General features: G+C 34.7%; 1 protein-coding gene across 9 annotated transcripts in view; it reads right to left on the bottom strand.

Moving 5' to 3' along the window:
• Positions 1–17,613, bottom strand: part of LOC116182174 — a 58,017-nt gene extending 40,404 nt beyond the window's left edge. For 3 of the 9 annotated variants that reach the window (XR_004147438.1, XM_031502691.1, XM_031502684.1), the window contains exons 1-4: positions 17,411–17,609; positions 11,298–12,053; positions 6,313–6,783; positions 5,382–6,261 (exon numbers count right to left, since the gene is read on the bottom strand). Coding sequence is in view for 8 of the 9 variants with exons in the window: in XM_031502691.1 (XP_031358551.1) it covers positions 5,382–6,261; positions 6,313–6,783; positions 11,298–12,009 (2,063 nt within the window). In the remaining variant the exon portion in view is untranslated. Of the gene's footprint in view, positions 1–5,381; positions 6,262–6,312; positions 6,784–11,297; positions 12,054–17,410 lie in introns of all 9 variants that reach the window. The other 6 variants (XM_031502685.1, XM_031502692.1, XM_031502687.1 and 3 more) reach the window with 6 other exon arrangements.
• Between the last annotated feature and the right edge of the window lie 4,941 nt (positions 17,614–22,554).

The following is a 22,554-nucleotide window of genomic DNA, read 5'->3' as shown; positions in this document are numbered from 1 at the left end:
TGTCCTCAACATGTAACAATCGTTTTACTTTTGCTCCTCAAAAGTAAATTAATTAAATTAATTAATGATAGATGCTTATTTCTAATATAAATCTTTTAGATCAAGACTACTGCGGCTATGTGACATGCCTTAAGCGTCCATAGGTTGGCTGAATCCGGCTTTTTGCCTATAATTAAATTTTAATGTTTCTTGACCACTTGTAAACCACATGGACATGGTTTTTCCCTACTGCGTTTTTAATAAGAAAGTAATATTCTAATACAGAAAATCTCATAATTGTAATATTCTTGTAGTTTTTTTTGCTTTGATAATGGCCTGGTGTTAACAAACAAAAAAATTATTTCTATTAAAAGCATACCAATGAGCTTAAAATAAACATCTCTTATACTTTAAAAGTTACCCATATTGGCCCTCCTCAACTTACACTCTGTATTGTATTTTATTTGAAGTTTTACAAAAAATTATTTTATTCTGTTTTGGAGCGTATGTTTCGCTCCTTAGTGATCATCATTTGGAGACTTGAAACTCGAGATATGAGCTGCAGATAAAAAGAATGAGATATCACCCCTCTCCTTCAAAAATTCAAAATGGCGCACGGACGCCATCTTGAAAGTTAAAACTATCAATTCTATGTCAAGAAGTATCCTTCATACCTCAATGCCAAATCAATATCTCAAACCCTGAGCCATGTGCCATTCTTATTTGGCCACTTGGTACGTGTGACACCATAGAGCATTGAATTTATAACTATCAGAAGCGCGGGTTAAATGGCAGGATATGTGACTGTTTTCAATAGTTTAAATTACAAGACGTAGATGTCTCTACCATCGAGAAAGATGAATAATAATGTCAGTTTTTTACCGTTGTTAATTATTATACAGGAATCTGTAATGAACCCACTATCTCGATTTGTAATTGTTGTATACAGAATTCTAGATACCCAAGAAACGTACTTATAAGGCATTTATGTGGCACACAGGATGTTGAATGACGTAAGATAAACATTCTTCCTTTCATGAATCGTGACCTACTTAACATTCCTTAAGAGTCTTCTTTACCTAAGCGCAACTTTTTTACATTATAGTGTATAGATGATTATAGCTGCAAGAAATAAGATGATATTCTTGCTTTGTCAACTCCTGTCTTGGTCCTTAGTTAGTTCCCACCGAGACTGTGCAGCGGCGCCACTTGTTACGCTCAAATTGTTGATTTAACGCCCGCCAAGATACAGACTTTATTTACAAAAATTATGATTTCATTTTTTGGGGTCACATTTAGAAGTAACTTATCTAAAAAACTGTCGGTTTACTTTTTCCATAAATCGTCTTGATCGAGAGTAAAAAAATAAAACAGATTAGCGCAATAATCGGTGCGAAACATCTAATTTTTAAACAATCTGTATTCAGTTGCTATAAACTTTAAAAAAAAAATAGTCCGAACATTTTGTAGATAAAGGTCTAAATTTATAAAATAGTTCTTAAAAAAAATTGTTTTTGGAAAAACAAATAGAGTTTTTATGGCGGGCGCTCTTATGGAAATTTACATTGGGTGCAGTGGGTACAGAAGACTCTTAAGGAAGTTTGAATTACATTTGAACAGGAAAGCAAAAAATACGCAGGCATCCTTGATCACTGTAACAGAAATTAAATGTACCTACCTATCTATTCTTAATTTTTGTGTGTGTCGGTTCAACCGTTGCCACCGGTTAACCTACATAGGACAGGGGTCGGCAACCTATTGAAACGGAAGAGCCAAAAATTACAATTTACAAAATTTCCCAGTTCTTAAAGAGCCACAAATAATTTTTGATTCAATATTATAGTTTTTGGCTATATACAGGGTCCTGCAACAGTCCGTCGGTTTTCCTACATAGCTGATAGATACCTGGTAAAAATATTGGTGGTTGCGGATCTACAAAAATTATTTTTGAATGTACAGGGTGTTCCATTTTTACGATGTCAATTAATAACTGATCTTTTTAAATAGAACATCCTGAATATTTGGTTGTTTCAATGCCGTTTGTTCAAAGTGCTATAACTATTCTTTTTCAAATGGAACTACCACTATTTTATTTCGCTATTCGCTTTTGTCTTCTCTTAAATGTTTATAAGGGGTGCCCTGTGCTTAAACTCCGCAGTGTTTAGGTTATTCAATATTTTTCACAAAAGTACCTACTCATTAATTAATTACGTGTTTATACATCGGAGTAGGCTGGCTATAATAAAAAAAACAAAAGAATACCAGAAAGTAAACAAGTGTCAAAAATTAGATAATTATTTGCTGCAAGTATACTTTTGATACAAAATCAGATTAATTAAAAAGGCGAATTTCGAACAAATGAACTAATTTCTTTAGATAAATACGGAGAGCCGCAACTTTATAGGTATCAAAAGAGCCGCAGGTTGCCGACCCCTGATCTAGGATCACACGTCACACCTGGCAATTTTGATACAAAATAAAAAGGTCATTAACCTCTTTTCTTTTAAATTCTGACGTTTGAAATTTGTTCTCAATGGTTAATCGATAACTTATTGATAATTATCGATTAATAGATAGTCAATCGATAAATTTAAAAAAAATGGTCGACCGGTCTGACTATAATAAGCAAAAATAAATAAAAAGTGCGATTAAGACATCGAAAATATTTGCTTTTACAAAAGTTACAGCGATTTGATTGAAAGCTTTCAGGGGCGAAAATTAAAGCTGGAATCTTTGTTTTCCCTAAAAAAAAAAGAAAAATGGAGGGTGATATTTTTCCGCGGTTACTTAGCAAAGAGGAAAAAAAATCCTGGAACAGTTTTAAGGCAATAGTCCATGGTTTCCCGTTCAGTGTTTCCTGGGAAACCATAGAGCTGAAAATTATGACGAGCTGACAGGATTTGGTTTTGTATCATGGGGTATAGAATGTCTCTAAAGAATAAAGATGCACAGGTTACATTCTCATTTAGATCAATTTAAGGATAATATGGGAGCTTATTCGGAATAAGGACAACACTTTCTCGAGACAATGGAACTTAGGCACCTTCCCAAGGCCAGGAAGTTGGAAGCATGATGGAAGATCAGATTCAGTTGAACATGACAAAAACAGCAAAACTGTTCCATTTTTAAACATTTAGACTCTAAGATAAACAAATTATAAATGTAGAAACGTTACCATTTAATAAATCATGCCTATGTAAGTAGGATTCTATAGGTATTTTTATTTTTTGGTTTTTTGCATTTTTTTCACACAAAAACAAATACATAACCATTTTTTGTTCTAATTCTTATTTGTGGCTATAGAAGCAATAAAAATAAGGTATATATGTCCCATGCGCAAAAATGCTGTAGACCGGTGTAATTTATCGAAAATGTTAAAGGATTGGTCGATAAACCTATAATAACCGATAATCTATCGATTAATCTCACAACTAAACTATTAAGGTAGATAATTATCGAGAGAATTTTTAACGACATAAACTTTTCAATGTTTAGGTATACCAGTTTACTTCCAACAAAAGCGATGTAAGAGCATTGTTGAGTTTGAGTTGCCATATGATCACAATTCACAACCTACTGCTGTACTCATTTTTGAGGATTATCGTCCACTTGATCACCTTTGATTTCAGAAAACTTGAACATCAAAAGATCCTGTTTTATTTAAATTATCTCTCGCAATACCAATACCAAAAAAACAAAAGTGTTAGCGAGTGTACGCATGGATGATGTAATATATCGATTGAGAATATATATCAATGAGATTTATGAAAAAGTATTGATAGTTTTCTCTTGATAATTTCCGCTACTTAGGTATCTATTAATCGATAAATATCAGGGATAGACAATTTTCGTGGCAATAATAATCGATTATTATCAGCAGCTAACAATCATTATTAATTATTTTCAAAAGTTATCGATAATTATAAAAAGTTATCGATAATTATCAAACGTTATCGATCATTATCGAAAATTAGCGTTACGATTTATCGATAATTGTCGATTATTATCGAAAGTTAACGATAAGTGATTAAAGTTATCGATAATTATCGATAGTTATCAATTAATGATTAATCGATAATTATCAGACTGAACAGACTTATCGATAAATCGATAACAATTTCATTTATCGCTCAGCTCTAGTAGGTATACGAATTCACGTAAACTGGGACCGATTTATTTGTGCACAATGCTGCATGGTTATAAAAAAAGCTGATTCGCGAAATTTAGTTATCAAATGTGAATGTGGAAATGATGTAGCTGCCAACTGCCAACAATTCCACTACTGGACTGTTCTGAGGTTCATTTAAATTTGGGTAAATTTCGTCAACTTTTTTTATACCCTGGCAGCATTGTGCACACAGCAAATAAAATTAACACATCGGTTCCAGTTCACGTGAATTCGTATTCTGCCAACGCGGCGGCAAATGTGTTGGTACGTTTTTTCTCTTCTCGCTGACCATTGGTTTTCAAAATTCAAATGCTTGCAACGGACAATATTTTGCCTTCAAATTTTTTTTGATCGTTTTTTAATAACAAAATCTCCCGCTTTCAGTAAAAATGTGGAACCTGCCTATTGTACTGCCTGTGAATAGAATGTATGAAATTGCATTCCTTCAAGGACAAGGACTGTAAGCTTCCGTTCGTGTAAATGTATTATTATTTACATTACAAATTTACGCAATGCTTCTTAAGGGATCTATTTTTAGAACATTCCAATCCTATTTATAAAACCATTCCAATGATAACACAAAAAACATCCCGAGTTCCTGACATCTAACGATTAAAAAGGAAATTATTCGAATGGTCAAAATAAATGGTTTGTAATGCTGCCATCTAATGTCAATGTAACGCTCCACTTTCGATCGCCCACGGACTTTCAAACGATCGAACTGCCCCTAGCGGCGGCCAGTTGGCACATGGTCACAAACTGTTATATGGGATCCGCGCTTCTGATAGTTATAAATTCAATGCATAGAGCATTTGAATGTCTAATATGAAATTGTTGCTACCATAATTAACTTCCAGTACTAAAAATCAATGGTGACATTATTTCAAGTGAGCGGGCTAAGTTCATATGACTCATGAGTATAATTTGCATTATTGCCAAAATACCTAATTTCTGGCTGAAAACGTGTGATCTCAACTGAACTAAGCAGTTGCACTTCCTAAAGGCCATTTTAGACGGTCAAATTTCTGCACATAAACTATACAAATTCAGGTGTAATACAATAGATGACACGTTTTAGTCATACATTAAAATTCAAGATAAGCGCGTAGAAGTACATGACGTAAATTACACGAATTTGATCATCTAAAATGTGCTTTAGACATTTTAGTAAATTTACACTTATACTGATAAATGTTCAACCAACCAAATTAAATAAGTAAATCAAAATACTTACATTTCACTATAAATTGATATAGCGTCATCATCCTTTGCGGGAGGAGGAGCTGGAAGAGGGGGAGGAGGAAGAGGGGGAGGAGGAAGAGGAGGAGTATTACCGCCCAAAGAAGGTACTGAGGGTTCGGGTGTATTAGATCTTGTTGATTTACTGGTTCTAGTCCTATTAGGCGGTCGCTTGCACGGTTTCAGAAATTGAAACTCAGATTTTTGATATGAAGAATCTACCGAAGAACGCGATGACATTGTATCATTAAGTGTCGAATTCTCCACAGAATCACAGTCTGCTGCCGAAATTAATCTTGCATTATCAAAGAGGACATTATCTGATGAAATCTTAGACAAGTGTTCTTTGTTAACATTATAAAACCAGTCGTTAGATACACAATAATAATCTGCATAAGGCATTGGTGTATTTGTAAAACTGCTTGAATCGCTGAGATACTGGGGAGTTGCATTTTGTGCATAACCATTCTCGACTAACGGCGATGTAGCTATTGGTTTAGCAAATTCAACAATTCTTTCTTGTTTACAATTATCAATATTTATCTTAATATTGAAAGGTTTTACGGTCACATTTCTATGTTCTTCAGTCGTCAAGCCCTTATTAATATACATAGGTGATCTATCGTCTAAATGCGAATGTTGGAAACTATCATGTGTTGATGATAACATGGGTAACTTCTCCACTTGCTTTGTCGAATTGAGTGCCTTATTTCTTGGAATAACAGATGCACCAGGCATGCTTCTTACTTTTTTCCTTTTTAAATTCTGTATGACGGTATCAGAAAGTAGCCCTCTGAATTTTCGTTTCTTCACTGTACTTTGGTATGTTACTAACTTAGATGGTTGTGGCCTCTTGTTTGTATCTGTATCATCTACTAAAAAAGTAAGTGAGTGAGAACAATTAAAAAATAATAAACACATTTCACCTAATTTCTCAGGTATAATATCATCAATACATGGAAGTTCATTTGGTCTCAGATTCGTAGTGTCCTCACAAGGTTGTTGCGTATATGTAACTTCATTTGCTGTATGAATCGTATCATCTTCAACAGATAGTTTCGTACTTGAAACTTTCTTTTCAGTATGATTTGTATCAACTTGAAAACATGGTTTTATACTTGAAATTCCCGTTTCTTTACGATTTGTATCGCACTCAAAAGCTAGTTTTGTACTTGAAACTTCATTTGCTTTGTGAATTCCACCATCTCCAAAAGGTTGTTCCCTTCTTGAACCTTCCTTTGGTTTATCATTCCTACTATCTCCAGAACATAGTAGAATGTCAATTGGTGTAATTCTAACTGTAGGTACCACATTGGTATCAATATATGGTAATTTGTTTTCACTTGCTGGCTTACCATAAGTTCCTCTTTTCGGTCTTCCTTTTCGAGGTTTCTCAACTGTTGGAAAACAAAATCATTAAAATTATTGTTAATACTGAACACTACTTGAATTTGGTTTGAAGAACAATTATTAAGGAATTTAAATATCCTGCCAGTAATTCTGTTAGATATCACACCTTACAATAATACGTTGCTATTGAACATACTAGACACTTCTTAGGAAAAAGACGACATTAAATTAATAAATTGTGGTTTCACAGTAAGTACTTCCTGAAATCATCAAATAGCAGAGCAATACGGTCCTTTTATTTTACATTGTGTTTGCAGCCTAGCCAAAAATTATTACAATCCACATATTGGTATGGGTATACAATTGAAAATTGCATAAACATATGGGAAGAAGTATTACAATCGATAACCCTTGAAATGTGGCACAATTCAGTCAAACCAAAACCATAGTACACGATTGATACAAAAGCAGTTCCAGTGATTCGGAATTTGTGTATTTGGATTTTAAATTGCGTCACATAACCTATATATTTGGTGCTTTTTTAGCAGATGTTAAATTGACATTTTAATATCTTTGAATGAGGAGGTTAAGTCGCTCTTTAACCGTAAGGGTAGATAAAGTGATTACTTTAACTGTAATGGTAGATAAGGTGAAACAGATGATTGATTCTAAAGATATCCGTCATTCCTATTTCAAATGGGACGCAGAGCACGAAATAAAATGAAGTACAACACAGAATTCAATGCTGTTTCAATGGAAACGACCGTGACGGTAGAATTTAAGCTTGCTATTTTTATATTGTCAGAAGCTTTACAATGATTTATATGGCTTTTGCTATAAAATAGTATTGTATTATACACACTAACTATTATAGTAGGGGAGCTAACACGAAATCCACTGAACGAGAATGATCAAAATTGTAACCGATGGTGTTCCATTTTGCCCTATCAGAGTATGCTAAAATCGATCGTCTGCCGCCTCAGGTCATACGACTTAAGGCGCTGCGGGTACTTCTTGTGGTACCAATTCTGAAAGGTTGTTTTTCGAGAAAATAAGTTATACACCAAATGAAAACGTTGATAATAGCTCTTAAAAAAATATTTAAAAAAATCGCGCGCATTTGATAACTCCGTAAAAAAACAATTCTTAGTCGGTTTTTCACGAACTTTCTACGGATATAACTAGGTTACCGTTGGAAGAATGAAGCTGATTTTTTTTACAGACTAATGATAGGTACTACTAATGACTTAACGGTATTTCGTTTTTAAATTTTTTCTCTAATTACAAGATTATCTTATTATCTTAACATTATAAGATATCTTATAATTAGAGAAAAAATTTAAAAAAGAAACACTCTCATAGTCATTGGCTGTACCTATCATTAGTCTGTAGAAAAAATCAGCTTCATTCTTCCAACGGTAACCTAGTTATATCCGTAGAAAGTTCGTAAAAAACTGACTAAGAATTGTTTTTTTACGGAGTTATCAAATGCGCGCGATTTTTTTAAAATATTTTTTTAAGAGCTATTATCAACGTTTTCATTTGGTGTATAACTTATTTTCTCGAAAAACAATCTTTCAGAATTGGTAGCACAAGAAGTACCCGCAGCGCCTTAAGTCGTATGACCTGAGGCGGCAGACGATCGATTTTAGCATACTCTGATAGGGCAAAATGGAACTCCATCGGTTAAAATTTTGATCATTCTCGTTCAGTGGATTTCGTGCTAGCTCCCCTACTATTAGTACATTTAACATATGAATAGTTAACCCAACACTACACGCTGTATTGTATGTATGTATGTATGAATGGCTACAGAGAGGCACTTACACATATCCAGTGTACTAGCGCCAGTCTCATGTCCTGCCAGTACTGGCACATTATTGCCATTGTGTGAATACTTTTTCGTGCCAGTCTAGCGCTAGCCGCTAACGCTGAAGCGAATAGTACTACGCGTCTATTTTTCTTGCCACTAGCTGCCAACCCCTTACTACAGTGAAATGAGCATGCGCATATCCAGTGTGTTTATCTTAAACTGGAACATACGATTTTGCATGCAATGTTATTTCCCTATGTTCCATTTTTTAAAAAACGCGTCAACCTAATAGGAGTAGTTCAAATGGGTAGTAGATGCAATGTAAAACTGTCACCTTGAAATGTACCGCTCTGCAGATAAGTTTCAAAAATGCTGTCTAAAAAGATGAAAATTGAAATTATAAATTTATACAAAGGCCACAACAGTGCAAGACAAGTCCGCGATTTACTTGCAGTCCAGTATCCTAATGAACCAACACTTTCCGTTTCCAACATACATAACCTAAAAATAATTAAAGGCTAGTTCAGTTGTGACTCGCACATTATTCAATACGTGTGTATAGTTGTGAACTGCACATATCCTATAGGTTGTTGCGTTTTTTTTTAATAGAACATAGGGAAACGCCATTGCATGCAAAATCGTATGTTCCAATATAAGATAAACGCACTGTATGCACTCTTTTATTATGGTACGTTTTATGTAAGTTTACATTTCAAAAAAATGTAAGAAGACAATCTTAAACTTACAAATAACTTAATGTCTAACTGTGGCTGGGTTGGGTATAGCATTTTTGTGGTAAAAATTATTTCCCATACCAGGAATTGAGCCCAAGTCTCCTAGATGGGAGCTAGGTATCCTTGCCACAAACCATTATGATTATATCGTGACTGAACAGAGTCCACATTTCAAAATATATTGAGGGGAAGGGGCACCGGTCGTTTCTTGACAAACGACATTACCTAAATCTACAAAATTAAATTTCGCATTGTTGCACACTGCACAGTAATTATGTGATATAAAATGATAACATACAACGGAAATGATATGCTATCTATATATATAAAACAGCAAGACCGAAATGTGTTTGTAATCTTTTAACTGAAGAATGGCTAGACCGATTTTAGTGATTTTTGTTTCGTTGGATCAGCTTTCCCTGGGAATAGGACATAGGATATTAAAACATGCGAAAATTACGGATGCCGGGTGGGACAGAATCAACCCTTTAGGTGGGTGGTAAAAATGATGGATGCGTAAAGATCTCGAGGATCGTTCGATATTCAGTTGTATTGGATTTTTATAATGAATTATGTATGGTTATCATGAAAAAACAGAGAAACATATGTAGAAAAAAAAATTAAAAATTACATGCCTACTCACTCCAACACTTTAACAGTAAGAGCATTTTATGAACAAAAATCTAACATTTAAAGTGTGTGACTGCCCTTAAAATTCCTTCCTTCCTCTAATGCTTCACTTTTACCTTGACCGCACCGTGCACAAGCGTGAATATAAAGTATTTGGGACAAGCTGTTACCTCGAGGAAAAAAAACCGTTGTTATTGGCACTTCCCACTGATGCGATCTCAGAAGAAGACACTTTTGCCTTTATGGCCTGACCAACCAGAAAAGAAAGCAACGGAATGGCAAGAATATCCCCGCAACCTGAAGTTGTCTACTTCCAAAACCGTAACTTTGTACATTTACAAAAAGGAGATTTCCCAAACACAGAACCGTAAGTTTGTGCATATTCCAATGTTCGTGAATTACCTCATTTATTTTTTTATTAATTAACCAACAGTCTGCCAACTGCACATTTTTCATTACTGTGAACTTACGATTATTTATTTAGTGTGTGTAATGCGAAAGGGAGTAAAGTTTTAACTATATGTCTGTTTTATTTAACCCAAAGAACCAAACCCCCTGGAAGTTACAAAGTGGTTATATTAACATTACCCATTGTTTTGGTAATTACAATCAGAGTGTAATAATAGATGAAATTTAGGTTAGTCAACCAGTCCTTAGATCTCGGCATCAATTTTATCAATATGGAAGGAAATAAAATTTATACTTACAGACCGCCATTGGGTGTAGTTGTTTTTCAGTCGTTACAAACTTAATAAACATGAACCAAATACTCAAAGGTAGGATACCACGCTCCCCGAAATTTAGATCTGTGTTCACTAAAGGTAAACAACAAACAAAATTCCTCCAACGCTTGACCACATATTTACAAACTTTAACACATAAACAAAGACAAATATACAGAAATTTCTGACCGCATTTCATTAGTATTGCACCTGCGTGATAAAAGAGAAGTGTGAATGTACATGTAAAGTTAGTGTATGAAAACCGTACGCAACTAAACAATTCAATTTGTACAGGAATAAGTAACTACACGTAATTGTTAACATTTTTTAACCGTCACCTAATTCCATTGACCTACAGGTGTCTACTAAAACAGAAATACTAAACGATGTAAATAACACAAACTATCCAGTTGAGATAAGTACACTTACATCTGAACTGATAAAACATGTTGTGGTTAATAATCAAAACCACAATGTGCAACTGTAATCAAAGATAACAGTGTCGTACTCCCTGATTTTTTTGAAAGTCATTGACTGCTACCAAAAAAATACAGAGAAAAAAGATTATCTTGTCCACATAAAAACATTTGTTTGTTAGTAATTAATAATTTACCTCCACCTTGACATATGAATCATGAAAATAAAACCATACAAAAACTTACCGCAACAGGACCCCGAAGCATACGTTTCATTTTCCGGTAGGACTGCGTAAGTTTTAAGTGGTTTTTCTTTTTTCCTAATCCCCCTTTTCGATAATTTAGTGCCACATGATGATTCAGATACGTAGTTTCTATTTTCCAATGCTCTTAAATCGTGGTCTGAAACAGCAGTACAGGGTTCCTGTTGTTTTCTAGTTCTCCTCCCTCTTCTAGAAGATACAGAACTGCAGGAAGATTCTGAGGCAGAACGTCTATTTTCAGATGGACTCGAGTCGATTTGGTTTCTTCTACCGCTTTTAGAGGAAGTAACACTGCATGGGGAACCGGGAACAGGTTTTTTATGTTCTGATTCTGAAACATTGATGTCATTTATTGCAGTACATTGGTTACGTTTTCTGCCCCTGATTGGACTTCGGCAAGGTATACTAGATTGAAGATCGGATGTTGGAGCATTTTGACCTGTATTTAAATGAGGTTCGTTAGCAACAGGTGCCTGCTGTTGTTTTTTATTTTTTCTTCCCCTTATTGAAGAAGAGGTACTATTTGGTGTTGTTGACGGATCATCTGTATCTTTATTTTCGGTGTCACTTTTTGATTGACTTCTCGTACTAATTTTCCTAGCGCCACTGTCATTAGGAACATTTTCATCTTCGTCTAGAGCGGTTTTTCTTTTCCTTCGAGAAACTTTAGGTGGCGGCACTGTTGAACTGTTCATTATTCACTTCAAACGAGTTCATATGTGAACATCATGTTAAATAACTAAAACAACAACAATGACTTAGTACAATGGATTTATGCTTTTTTAATCATGATATTACAACTGGTAAGATGTGATCACTAGCAGAACGAATTTCAAACAGAATCGCGCATGACGTCACCGTGTGACAAGCTTGCAAGGGGGAATCAGGCAAAGCACAGCTTTTAATGTAATTTCGTTAGGGTTTTTATTTTAATAAATAATAATTTATATTTTCCGTTGACAATAAGTTCAGTGTCATGGAGTAATAAAAACCACTCTGTAAATTGATATGGTGAAAATACGAACATTCACAGATTTTAATTGCAAAATTGATGCTAATTCAAGTTGGCTTTGTAACAAAAGAAACACAATACCACGTAAAAAACTGTCAAAGTTCATCACAGTCTGTAGCATCCTCTCATTAAACGTATGCATGTGAATTATCACCACGATGAGTGCGAGAGTGGGTAAGCGAGAGTATTTGAATCTGAGTTATCCTGGCAATTGGATAGAAAGAAGAAGTATTTTTTCGTGCCCAGTTAGGTCACTCGATCTAACTTGCTTGGACTTTTATTTGTTGGAAAGGATAAAAGACGTAGTCTTTCAAACAAGGCCAACTACAAGAAACGATATGGTGGCGACAATTAGAAAGGTAACTCATAGATGGCTGAAGTTAAAACTGTTCTCTCTACACAGCAGAGACTTGTCTTTCAGTCTTGATATCGAAAATAATGGCAGACATTGAAGATTTACGTTAATTTTAATTATTTCTTTTATTATTTATATTCATAATTTCTCTGATTTAAAGTTTGAATAAATTTTTTGTAGCTCATAATTTAAAAACTCCGATTGAGTGTTAATTTTGAACTGCCATGGCTTCATTCACATTGACATAATTATCGGTTGCTATGTGTTCATTTGTTTTAAATCCAACTTGGATGAATATAAATATTGCAATTAAAATTTGTGAATGTTTGTATTTTCGCCATATCTTTGCTTAGAAAACAGATATCAAAATGCGGTTTTCACTGATATTCTCACTTTTTCATCTTATTTGATATCATATAATAATTATATCGTTCCATTTGAAATTTTCAAAAAAAACTGCAAAGTTTATGTTAATGTCACATCGCGCCCTCTACCACTCATCACATTTACTAAAAAGATTCTATTCATGTAAAATCTAATTCCACAAAGAGAGCTCTTTCCAACAATACCTATTATGTGAAAGTCTGTTAACCTAAACCGAAGTTACATTCAATTCCTTAAAGAGATGTTCCCCTTCCCCCACCCCTCATATTTTAGGAGCTAGAGCAATTTGAGCTGCATCAAAATGATACAAGATTACTATGCATGTATTTTTGATGCATGTTTGTTGGGTATATTTTAGGAAAAAGGTCATTTTTCTACTTAACCATGAATCGTACGCCCTCTAGCGGTGAAGTTATAAACTTGAAAATAATTTCCAGCGATATCTCTTGGCCCCTTTTGTCAACAAAATTTTTTTCCCAAAGCTGTGCAATTAACGGTTCCATAGATATGGCCTGTGACCATTATTAATGGGACACCCTGTACATTATACGACAGGTAACTTCTATTGCCAGTATAAACTCACCTACCTGGCTAATAATGTAAAATACTATTCACATGCTAGAAGATAGTAAATAGGTACTATCGAGTATTCATCTCCTAAAAATGTGGTCTATATAAAAATATGTTATTTTTTAAAATTGAACCAATCAAATTGGAACTTTTTAATGGAAAACATTATCGATAATTTATTGTTTAGCTTAAATTTACGTTGCAGCGATTATTCGGTAAATACTCATATAGAAATGCCCTTCTGATTAATAAATCCCATATAATTATGCTAGTGGTGTTAAATTCGCTCCTGCTACGCAGTCGGGAATTTTTCCGATGCAGACAAATTTCCGTGTCATTTGGAAAACTATAATACCAGCAGCTGACAAAGAGCTTTTATTATTGTTATTGGTACAACCTACAACTGCACAGTATACCATGATTGTAGAATGTATTTAAAATAAATCGTACAGTAATACAAACACAAAATTTCAGGAATTAAATCAAAGTAAACAAAATGAAATACAGGCATTCAAGCACTATACAACTATATAATAATCGCGCGAAAAGTTTGTCACGCGCTGACTCATGGTTTTTTAATTATAAACAATTAACTCTGGGCGTAACAATTTTGCATTAGGAATGTTGTATGACAGTATGAAGCCAAACTAAATACTTCAAATACAGCGTCAGTTAACAGAATTACTATACAGGGTGTTCCAAATCGACTGGGGTTGAATAGGTAACTGTCAACCGCATTTGAGAGATGAATATAATTTTTTAATTCTACCGAATAAGGGAACAATTTTCAATCTTCAGCTTGGAAGCAATAGCAATATACGAGGCTCTATGGCTATGCTTTATACAAGATGCCAAACATAGCAAGGTCGTTATAGCATCTGACTCTTTATCAGTATTGAAAAACCTTCAAAGCCTCAACTTATAAGTTACAAAAACCAGCCCGTCCATTGTAAAAATTTAAAAAAAATGTCAGCTGCTTGGAACAAAACCACGCTAATCTATTTTATTTATGTAAAATCACATATAGGGTTACGAAATAATGAACAAGTGGACAAACTCGCTCGGTTGGCAACCAAAGCCAAGACTTACAAAGGCAGCTATCAAACACGTTTGTGTGATTTTTATTCAAATAGAAAGGGGCATTTACTTTCATTGTGGGCTGCAGATTGGCAAGAATCTTGTACCAACCCCTCAACGCGATACACAATGTTGCACTCTACACTACCTAAATAACATTGGCACAACACACATTTACACTTACCGAGAAAATTTCAAACCATCATCGCCAGAATGAAATTTGGACATGCGGTTTACCCTGAACACCTTTTCAAAATAAAAGTTTTACCAAATAGTAGTGGTAGAACGATACCGATATTGATATCGGTATATCGGCAATTGTTGCCGATTATCGGTATCGTATCGTATCGGCAAGGTAATTGCGCCGATATATCGGCAAACAATTTTTTTAGCTGTTTTAACTCTTCAGTGCATAAATGAAATACTTTATTAAAGAAAATAAAATGTTTTATTCTAAAGTTAACATTTTTACTAAAAAAGTTAAAAAAAAAACAACAAAAAATATACCTAATATAGCAGGTTCTAAATACAGTATATACTTAATACTTAAAATTTAACTTTTTGATATTATGATGCAAAAACACTAACATTTCAGCCCTATCTGCATTTAGTCTATTTCTTTTAGGCTCGTAAATATTACCCAATTCACTAAAAAGTTGTTCACTTGACACACTGGCAGCGGGTGCTGAAAGGTAGACTGAAGCTGCGTTGTACAGAATAGGTAATTTGTTTTTTTCTGCCTCCCACCACTCAAAAGGGGATTTATCTTTTAATAGAGTTGAAGATGCCAAATATAATATTATTTCATTTTCCCAACCTTGCTTTTTTGTAGTACTGGTTTCGGAAGCTGAAGTAGAGGCAATGATCTCAAAAGTTCCCCAAAACATATTTTGTTTATTTTGTTTTTTGCTTGACCGTGTCTAAATAGTAACGCCATCTATTGTTTGCCGATACGATACGATATATCGGCACGTAAATATCGGTATCGGCCGATATATCGTATCAGCAAAAAAAAGTGATATCGTTCTATCACTACCAAATAGCGCGTGCGAGCATTGCAAAACGGTTTGAATTCTAGACCACATCTTCCTTGAATGCAAAAAATTTGAAAAACTGCAAAAACAATTGCGTCAACAGTTGGTAGCAAGAAAAAATCATGTCCTTATAATGGGTTAAACGCCTTTTCATGCTTAATAGTGGTATGGTAATACTCACTGACATATGTAATTAAATAAAAAGCTATAAACTCATTTTTTGTAGATGATTAGTGCACACTTACACTTACTTTAGGACCCTTTTCTCTTTACTCCTTTTCTTGACCATGCAATTATATGTTAAGTCAGCCCCAGATTACAAACTAGACAAACATTGGTGATGTGATGAGTTTCCCACGTAATGTGCACAAGTCGCCAACATTCGCCTAGAAGTCGTAAACGGGCCTGCTTTAAAGGACGTTTGCCTGGAAAATTTGTGATAATGTACAAACAATGCACGGAGTGGTTTGTTTGAACCATAACAACGCTCGCCTTCATGTGGCCCACACCACTACGGATCCCAGTGCCAAATTCTAGTGGAAAATCATTGACCATTCTCTGTACAGCTTGATTTGGACCCCAGTGACTACTATTTGTTCCTCAAATTTAAACAACACTTAGGGAATGATGAGATTCTTAAGCGACATGCGACAAAGAACTGCAGCCAGCTGCCAATTACTTCCTAAACAAGTCGGTGGGAGAGTGACACAACACGGGCGTAAAAATTTCAAATGGCGGACTACGTTAAAAAATTATCTAAAAGTCAAATTTCAGAATCTGTAATTGTTTGCAATAAAATGTTTACAATATGCAAAATCATGGGAGACTTTAATTTTGGAGCAACCCTCGTATATATTCTTGGAAAAAGCAGTTCCCGCTTCACTAGACCACTGAATACACGCATTCAAGAATCTTCCATACATGCCAAAACCTTGCAATATCAGGTAAGTCCATGTGGAGGTTCGCTATTTAATAAGTTAGGTTCCACTTTTGTAAACAACACCAACTTGGTTCGTTGTGGTTAAGCAACTTCAGATTTGCTTTGTGTAACTTAAATAAGTAGAGTAGAAGATGAGGACTAAAATGAAGATCATGAAACTTCAGACCTTATGTGTAAAATTGACCTGGTATATAGCTTAATATAGTGCAGTACCGTGAAGGAAGCAAATGTTTATTACAAGGTTTATTATAACTAACTTGCAATAAAACTTAAGAATTGCAACTTCCAGATCTCTAATAAGCATGATATAAAAAAGTAACAAATTTTCAATGGTTCAAACTACTAATCACTAATCAGGAGAACACGCTTAACTGTTTCTTAGTCTCATGGCCGTTTGCACCGCCAAATTTGAGCGGAGCTTAGCTTAACCGTAGCTTAAAATCCATGGCAACTATTGTTTCAATAATCGTTGTCATGGATTTTAAGCTACGCTTAAGCTAAGCTCCGCTTAAATTTGTAGGTGCAAACGGTCAGCAGTTTCTTGTCCGAAAAGCCCAACTTCAGATATTCAGAAAATTTTTCTTTTGATCTATAACCTCAAATCCTATGAAACCTGTTGCACACCCTAGTTACCGTTATTAATATATTATAAACTAAAATGCTAACACAAACAAATAATAAATAAGATAAGCACATAAACAGTGTTAAAATAGAAGATACTTACACTCACTTGGTAATTATCGCTAGCTCAGCATACTATAATTCTAGTGATTAAAATTCTATGCATTAATCTGCTTTGTGGTAAAAGTATCTTACTTCTAAAAACAGGTAAAGAGCAAGCAGCACCAACGTTTCTAATGTAAAAAAAATTCTGTTTGTTAGAAACCAACCACTACCATTTACCAAGGATAACCAATTTGCATTGCGGCTGCAGGTTACCAACTATAAAACTAAAAAATACCTAAACAAATAAATGTGCAGTAGCTGTAGATCAGTAGCGTTTCCTTTTCGTCATTCTCATTAATTATAGTAGGTAGAAATACCATTCTTAAAGCCGCTTTACATTAGGCAATTTTAGTGCAATGCAAGGCTTGTGCTATGCAATCTAAAATTGCCTTGCATTGCTTATTACGGTTTTACATTTATGCAATTGTGTTGCAACTTTTGTGCAAGTTCAGAAAAGTGTTGCAGTACTGACAACATATTTTTCAAAAATTGAAACTTTTCAGTTTGTTTACACAGAAGGTTATTCTTGAAACTTAATAAAATTGACCATTAGGTATGAGCAAACAAAAGGAAATTAAGCTGGCTATAGCTTGTTATGTGGTTAAGGCCGCTTGACATGGAGCAATACTACGCGCAAGAACTTGCAGAAAGAAATTGCAAGGTCAAATCCTTGCATGCAATAAGCATTGCATGGTATTTTGATCATACGGTATTTGACATGGTGCAATTCTATTTCAATTGCCACATGTCTGCCAACAGAAGAAACATATGGATTTGTCAACAAAGTTGTTAACCTCAAATGAAAATTAAATTTTGATTGCTTGAAGAAACATGAAAATTACAAGAATAAATAAGATTAGTAAAAACAAGTAATGATTGCGTCTCTCAGCATCACAGTTGCCGCCGCTGTATTTTACTAGGTTGGTGCCACAAAAACAACTAGATTTATCCCTAGAATTGCACATTCATGCAAGAAAAATAGCACCGGTCCTATAAAAATTGCATGCAAGTCTCTTGCAGCAATTGATCAGCTGGCTTTGAACTGCGCATGCCTTTCGCAATTTTTCTTGCAACTTGCATGCAATTGCAATTTTTATTGCTCCATGTCAAGCGGGCTTTATTAAAAATAACACACGCGAAACCAAATAAATTGTGGTATTGACAAAATTACTAGAAAAGTTACTAGAACTTGCGCCAAACTTGCAAGTGAAATAGAACTTTCTCTATTTATTTTTCTTGCACCTGAATTGCGTATGAACATGCGCAGTAACGTATCTCTAACTTGCATTGCACTAAAATTGCCTATGTAAAGCGGCTTTAAAGCGGCTTTTACAATTAAATTAATGCTTTGCGTTCAAACCCCTGGATTTCAAAAATAGTAAAAGCTCAACTAACTAAACTGCTACTGACTAACAATTAAATAAATAATATACAAGTTATACGTTTTGCTTGTTTCTGGTCTACCTTTAGCGACAAGTCGAAACAAGACAACGCGATTTCGAATACATAGAGTTGACTGAAGGTACTTAAAAAATTTGTCAATCAAGATCAACAACCAGTCTACATACCACAATATGGAGGTAACAATTTCTACGCCATCTGTAGTCAGTAAATAACAATTACTGAAAGCGACACACCCAACACGCCCCCTGGGGGTCGATTTTTGAAACCAGTCGCATCTATTCGTATACGCTTAGATGCGAAGACTTAAGCTGAATTTATAGTTCCGTACCCGCAACACCGTACCGTAACGTTTGGAATTAAACCCTGCTTGTTGCGCGTGAACATTTATAATTCGCGTTAACGTTGCGTTAGAACGGTTACGGTACGTAGGAAATGCCCAAATCTTATTTCTTACGGTAAATCGTGCTTACGCGCTTGTGTTCGGTAGTAGTCGGATAATTCAAACAGTTGAGTTTATTCTGACGTTCGTTTCGTTTATTTACAATAATTATTGACACTTTGTTGGTTATTATTGTTTTGAAATGCACGTTACTCTTACTGACAGATGACATACAATGACAGAATTCGTTTCGCACTAATGCGCATGCTCATCTCTTACCACTACGGTAACTATAAATCGTATTATTTTCGTTAACGTAAGATTTTACGGTTCCGTTCTTACGGATACGGAACTATGAATCCGGCTTTATAAAACCGTATACGTTTTCCAAATGCAATTTTTGACTACTGTTCGTAACTGCCTGGAACCGAAACGTAGAGTGCATATGACAACGTCGCCTTTATTGATTGATTAGAACTAAAGCGGACTATTTGACGTTTGGGTTTGAGCTTAGGTGGTGAGGTGAAGATATTGCTCAGTCATTTCAAATCAGAGACTTGTTATAACTAGACCGCGCGTAACGTAGATTGTACTATAAACGCCTGTTGTCAAGATAGGATAGGCAACCAACTGTTCATCGCGGGGCAGACGTACGTTCTGCGGCTTGCTTTAGCCATGTTTATTGTAAATTTTAGTAGCAAAAAAAGATAACATATAGCTGTTAACTGTTTTAATCGAATTTATTGGTATTTTATTTGAACTAAATTGGTATATAACTGCCTTACTCTAGTCCTAATTTGATTTATATGTGTATTTTGGTGGTGAACACGTATGGAAAAATATACTCTTAAAACTAAAGATGTAAGTAGTAAGATATGATTATTTAGCGGATTTTGATTCAATATATGCCTATCCAAAAACCCAAATGGGCTGTAACTGTTATTTATTTTTCTTAGACTGCTGATAACCATTTTGTTTACAACGCGGTGTGGTGTGGATTGAATGAAAAACCTGAACACATTTTCAGCAATTTGGCAAATTTTTAATGCATCGCTTGATACGTGCAACAATCCTCCACGATTTTTTCTAGTTAAAAGCTTTGAATGACTCTCTGATGCGAATATCGCATCTGCACATATGGAACATTTAACAGACTTAGCTATTTTTCTTGTAACAAAACCTGAAATATATTTAGTACCAGTAAGTACTTAGTTACGTCTATACCTAATAGGCAAATAGGTATTGCCGTTGTCTTGCTGGTAAAGGATGTCGAATAATAGTTCTACGTTATTTTAAGTGAATGGGAAAGTCGAAAACGCTCGGTATTGCATTATTGTTTAACACCTTCGTAGGTACCTTTCTAAAATCGGCTTCATTCCCCGCAAATGCACTATGGTGGGAGTAAATTTTTCTCTTCGAATGGCTCTGATCCATTGGCCCTTTAAACTTTTATCCGTTGAAAATCAGCATATTATTTAAAAATTTATCGACAGAGTACATGTTGATAGGCACAAGCTAACCTAAGTTTATTGGTTTATTCTCAACAGAAATTTATCTGTTCACTAATTCGAGCTAATCACGAGAATGATTAATGAACGGAACATCTAAAATAACAGCTTATTTCCATTATATTGCATATCATCTCAGCGATTTTTGCCCCGCGGTGCATTGTGTGTTGCATACTGTGTCGACAACACCTTAGATACGTTACGCGCAGTCTAGTTATAGCAAGTCTCTGTTTCAAATTAAAGAATAAAATATTTTAGGCACTGATTAGCATGAATACTCAAAACACGATGGACACGCCAAAGGGAGGGTGCAATACCACGCAAAACCAAAAAAGGTGGCTTGTGGAGTTTGTTAAAAAAAACACCCCGATATAATAGCAGGGAAAGAAGTAGCTAATACATTTTGATAAATTGTGCTTCATTTAAGACTTCTATGGGGTTGCAAGGATTACGGTTCCTATTCGGGCGATAATTGCGTTCGGCATTCTCTAAATTGTCTATTACAAACACATTCACAGCTTCATCCATTGTTGTTAGTAGATACCTTTCAAGTCTCAAGAGTCAAAACTTCAACACTAACCAATACATAACCCACAAAACGTCAGTTGCGAGCGTTTGCGAACGCCATTTACCCGCTCGCAGAAAAACGAACACAATTGAACGTATACGCAATATAAACGTATGGTCAAAAATTGCAAATATACGTTTCTTTACGAATACGTATACGTTTTAAGGAAATGTACGGCCAAAAATCGACCCCCTGGACTTTACCCAACGTACTGACGCTCGGTGGAATAACTATTAATGAATAAACAAATCCTTTAGCATTGATTATTATACACAGTGTGTATAAGTATAATCAATGCCTTTAGCTACTTCACTGTACTACTTGCATTGATTATACAGGTGAGTATGTCGTATGTGCTTAGACTATGTGCATGAGTATTTGTGTGTATGTGATCATTGTATATGTATTACAAGTAGGCGAACGGTCGTTTACTTTTGGACACCACGCATAGATAGCGAAGACACTAGAGTCGCAAGATTATTTGTTCAAAAATGTAGCTGTCTGTAATGCAGAGGTCGATAAGTAAGATGCGTGTTTAGCCCGGTGCCTAACCAATTAAAGCATTATTTCCCGCGTAGATATTCCGTAAATGAACCAGTGCAAAACACCACAGTGTAAAACTTTAATAAAACCCAATTTTTAGAATAAAACTCATTTGGGCAGCGAAGTTGTCAGCATTGAACCTAATTTCTAATATACAATGGTTCTGTGGTAAGTAGCTATTCTTGAAATTAAGATGTATTTCATTGATACGCGAAATAGTAAAGATGCTTTCGATTTTGAGTAAAACTTTTATCCGATCCTATAATATGTGTAAGCACCGCACCATAATGATACCTAATCGTCGTAATCGTACTTTAACACAAGACGCATTGTTCTTCCATGACCTAGAACATTCCTTTCCTTATTTACATAGATCAAATTGCATTTAAAGGTAAACGTAAAAGCAAAAATCTCCGTAAATCCTCATGTGCAGTCGAAAAGTGCAGGAATAATAAATCACATTTTTTATCATTGAAAATGTACTGAACATTTTATTTTGGTGATACTGTATTCAATATTTTAAGCATCTGCGTTTCTATTTCAATACGTGTTATCTGTGTGTAGTTATGGGAGTTCAGCTGGTTTTAAATTTTTTTGCACAACCACTTTTCCAAAATTAAGTATATTTAGAAAACTATACCATTGTTTAAATAAAGTATTTAAACAATGACTATACTTAAGTATTTATAAAAGTATCAAAACTTTAGATTCCTGATAACAGAATCTAAAATTCCCGAATT

This window comes from Photinus pyralis, unplaced genomic scaffold (genome assembly GCF_008802855.1).
Source record: "Photinus pyralis isolate 1611_PpyrPB1 unplaced genomic scaffold, Ppyr1.3 Ppyr1.4_unclustered_Scaffold4085, whole genome shotgun sequence".
NCBI lineage: Eukaryota > Metazoa > Arthropoda > Insecta > Coleoptera > Lampyridae > Photinus > Photinus pyralis.
Note: the sequence above shows the minus strand (reverse complement) of the source record. Positions and strands in the feature narration are given on the sequence as shown.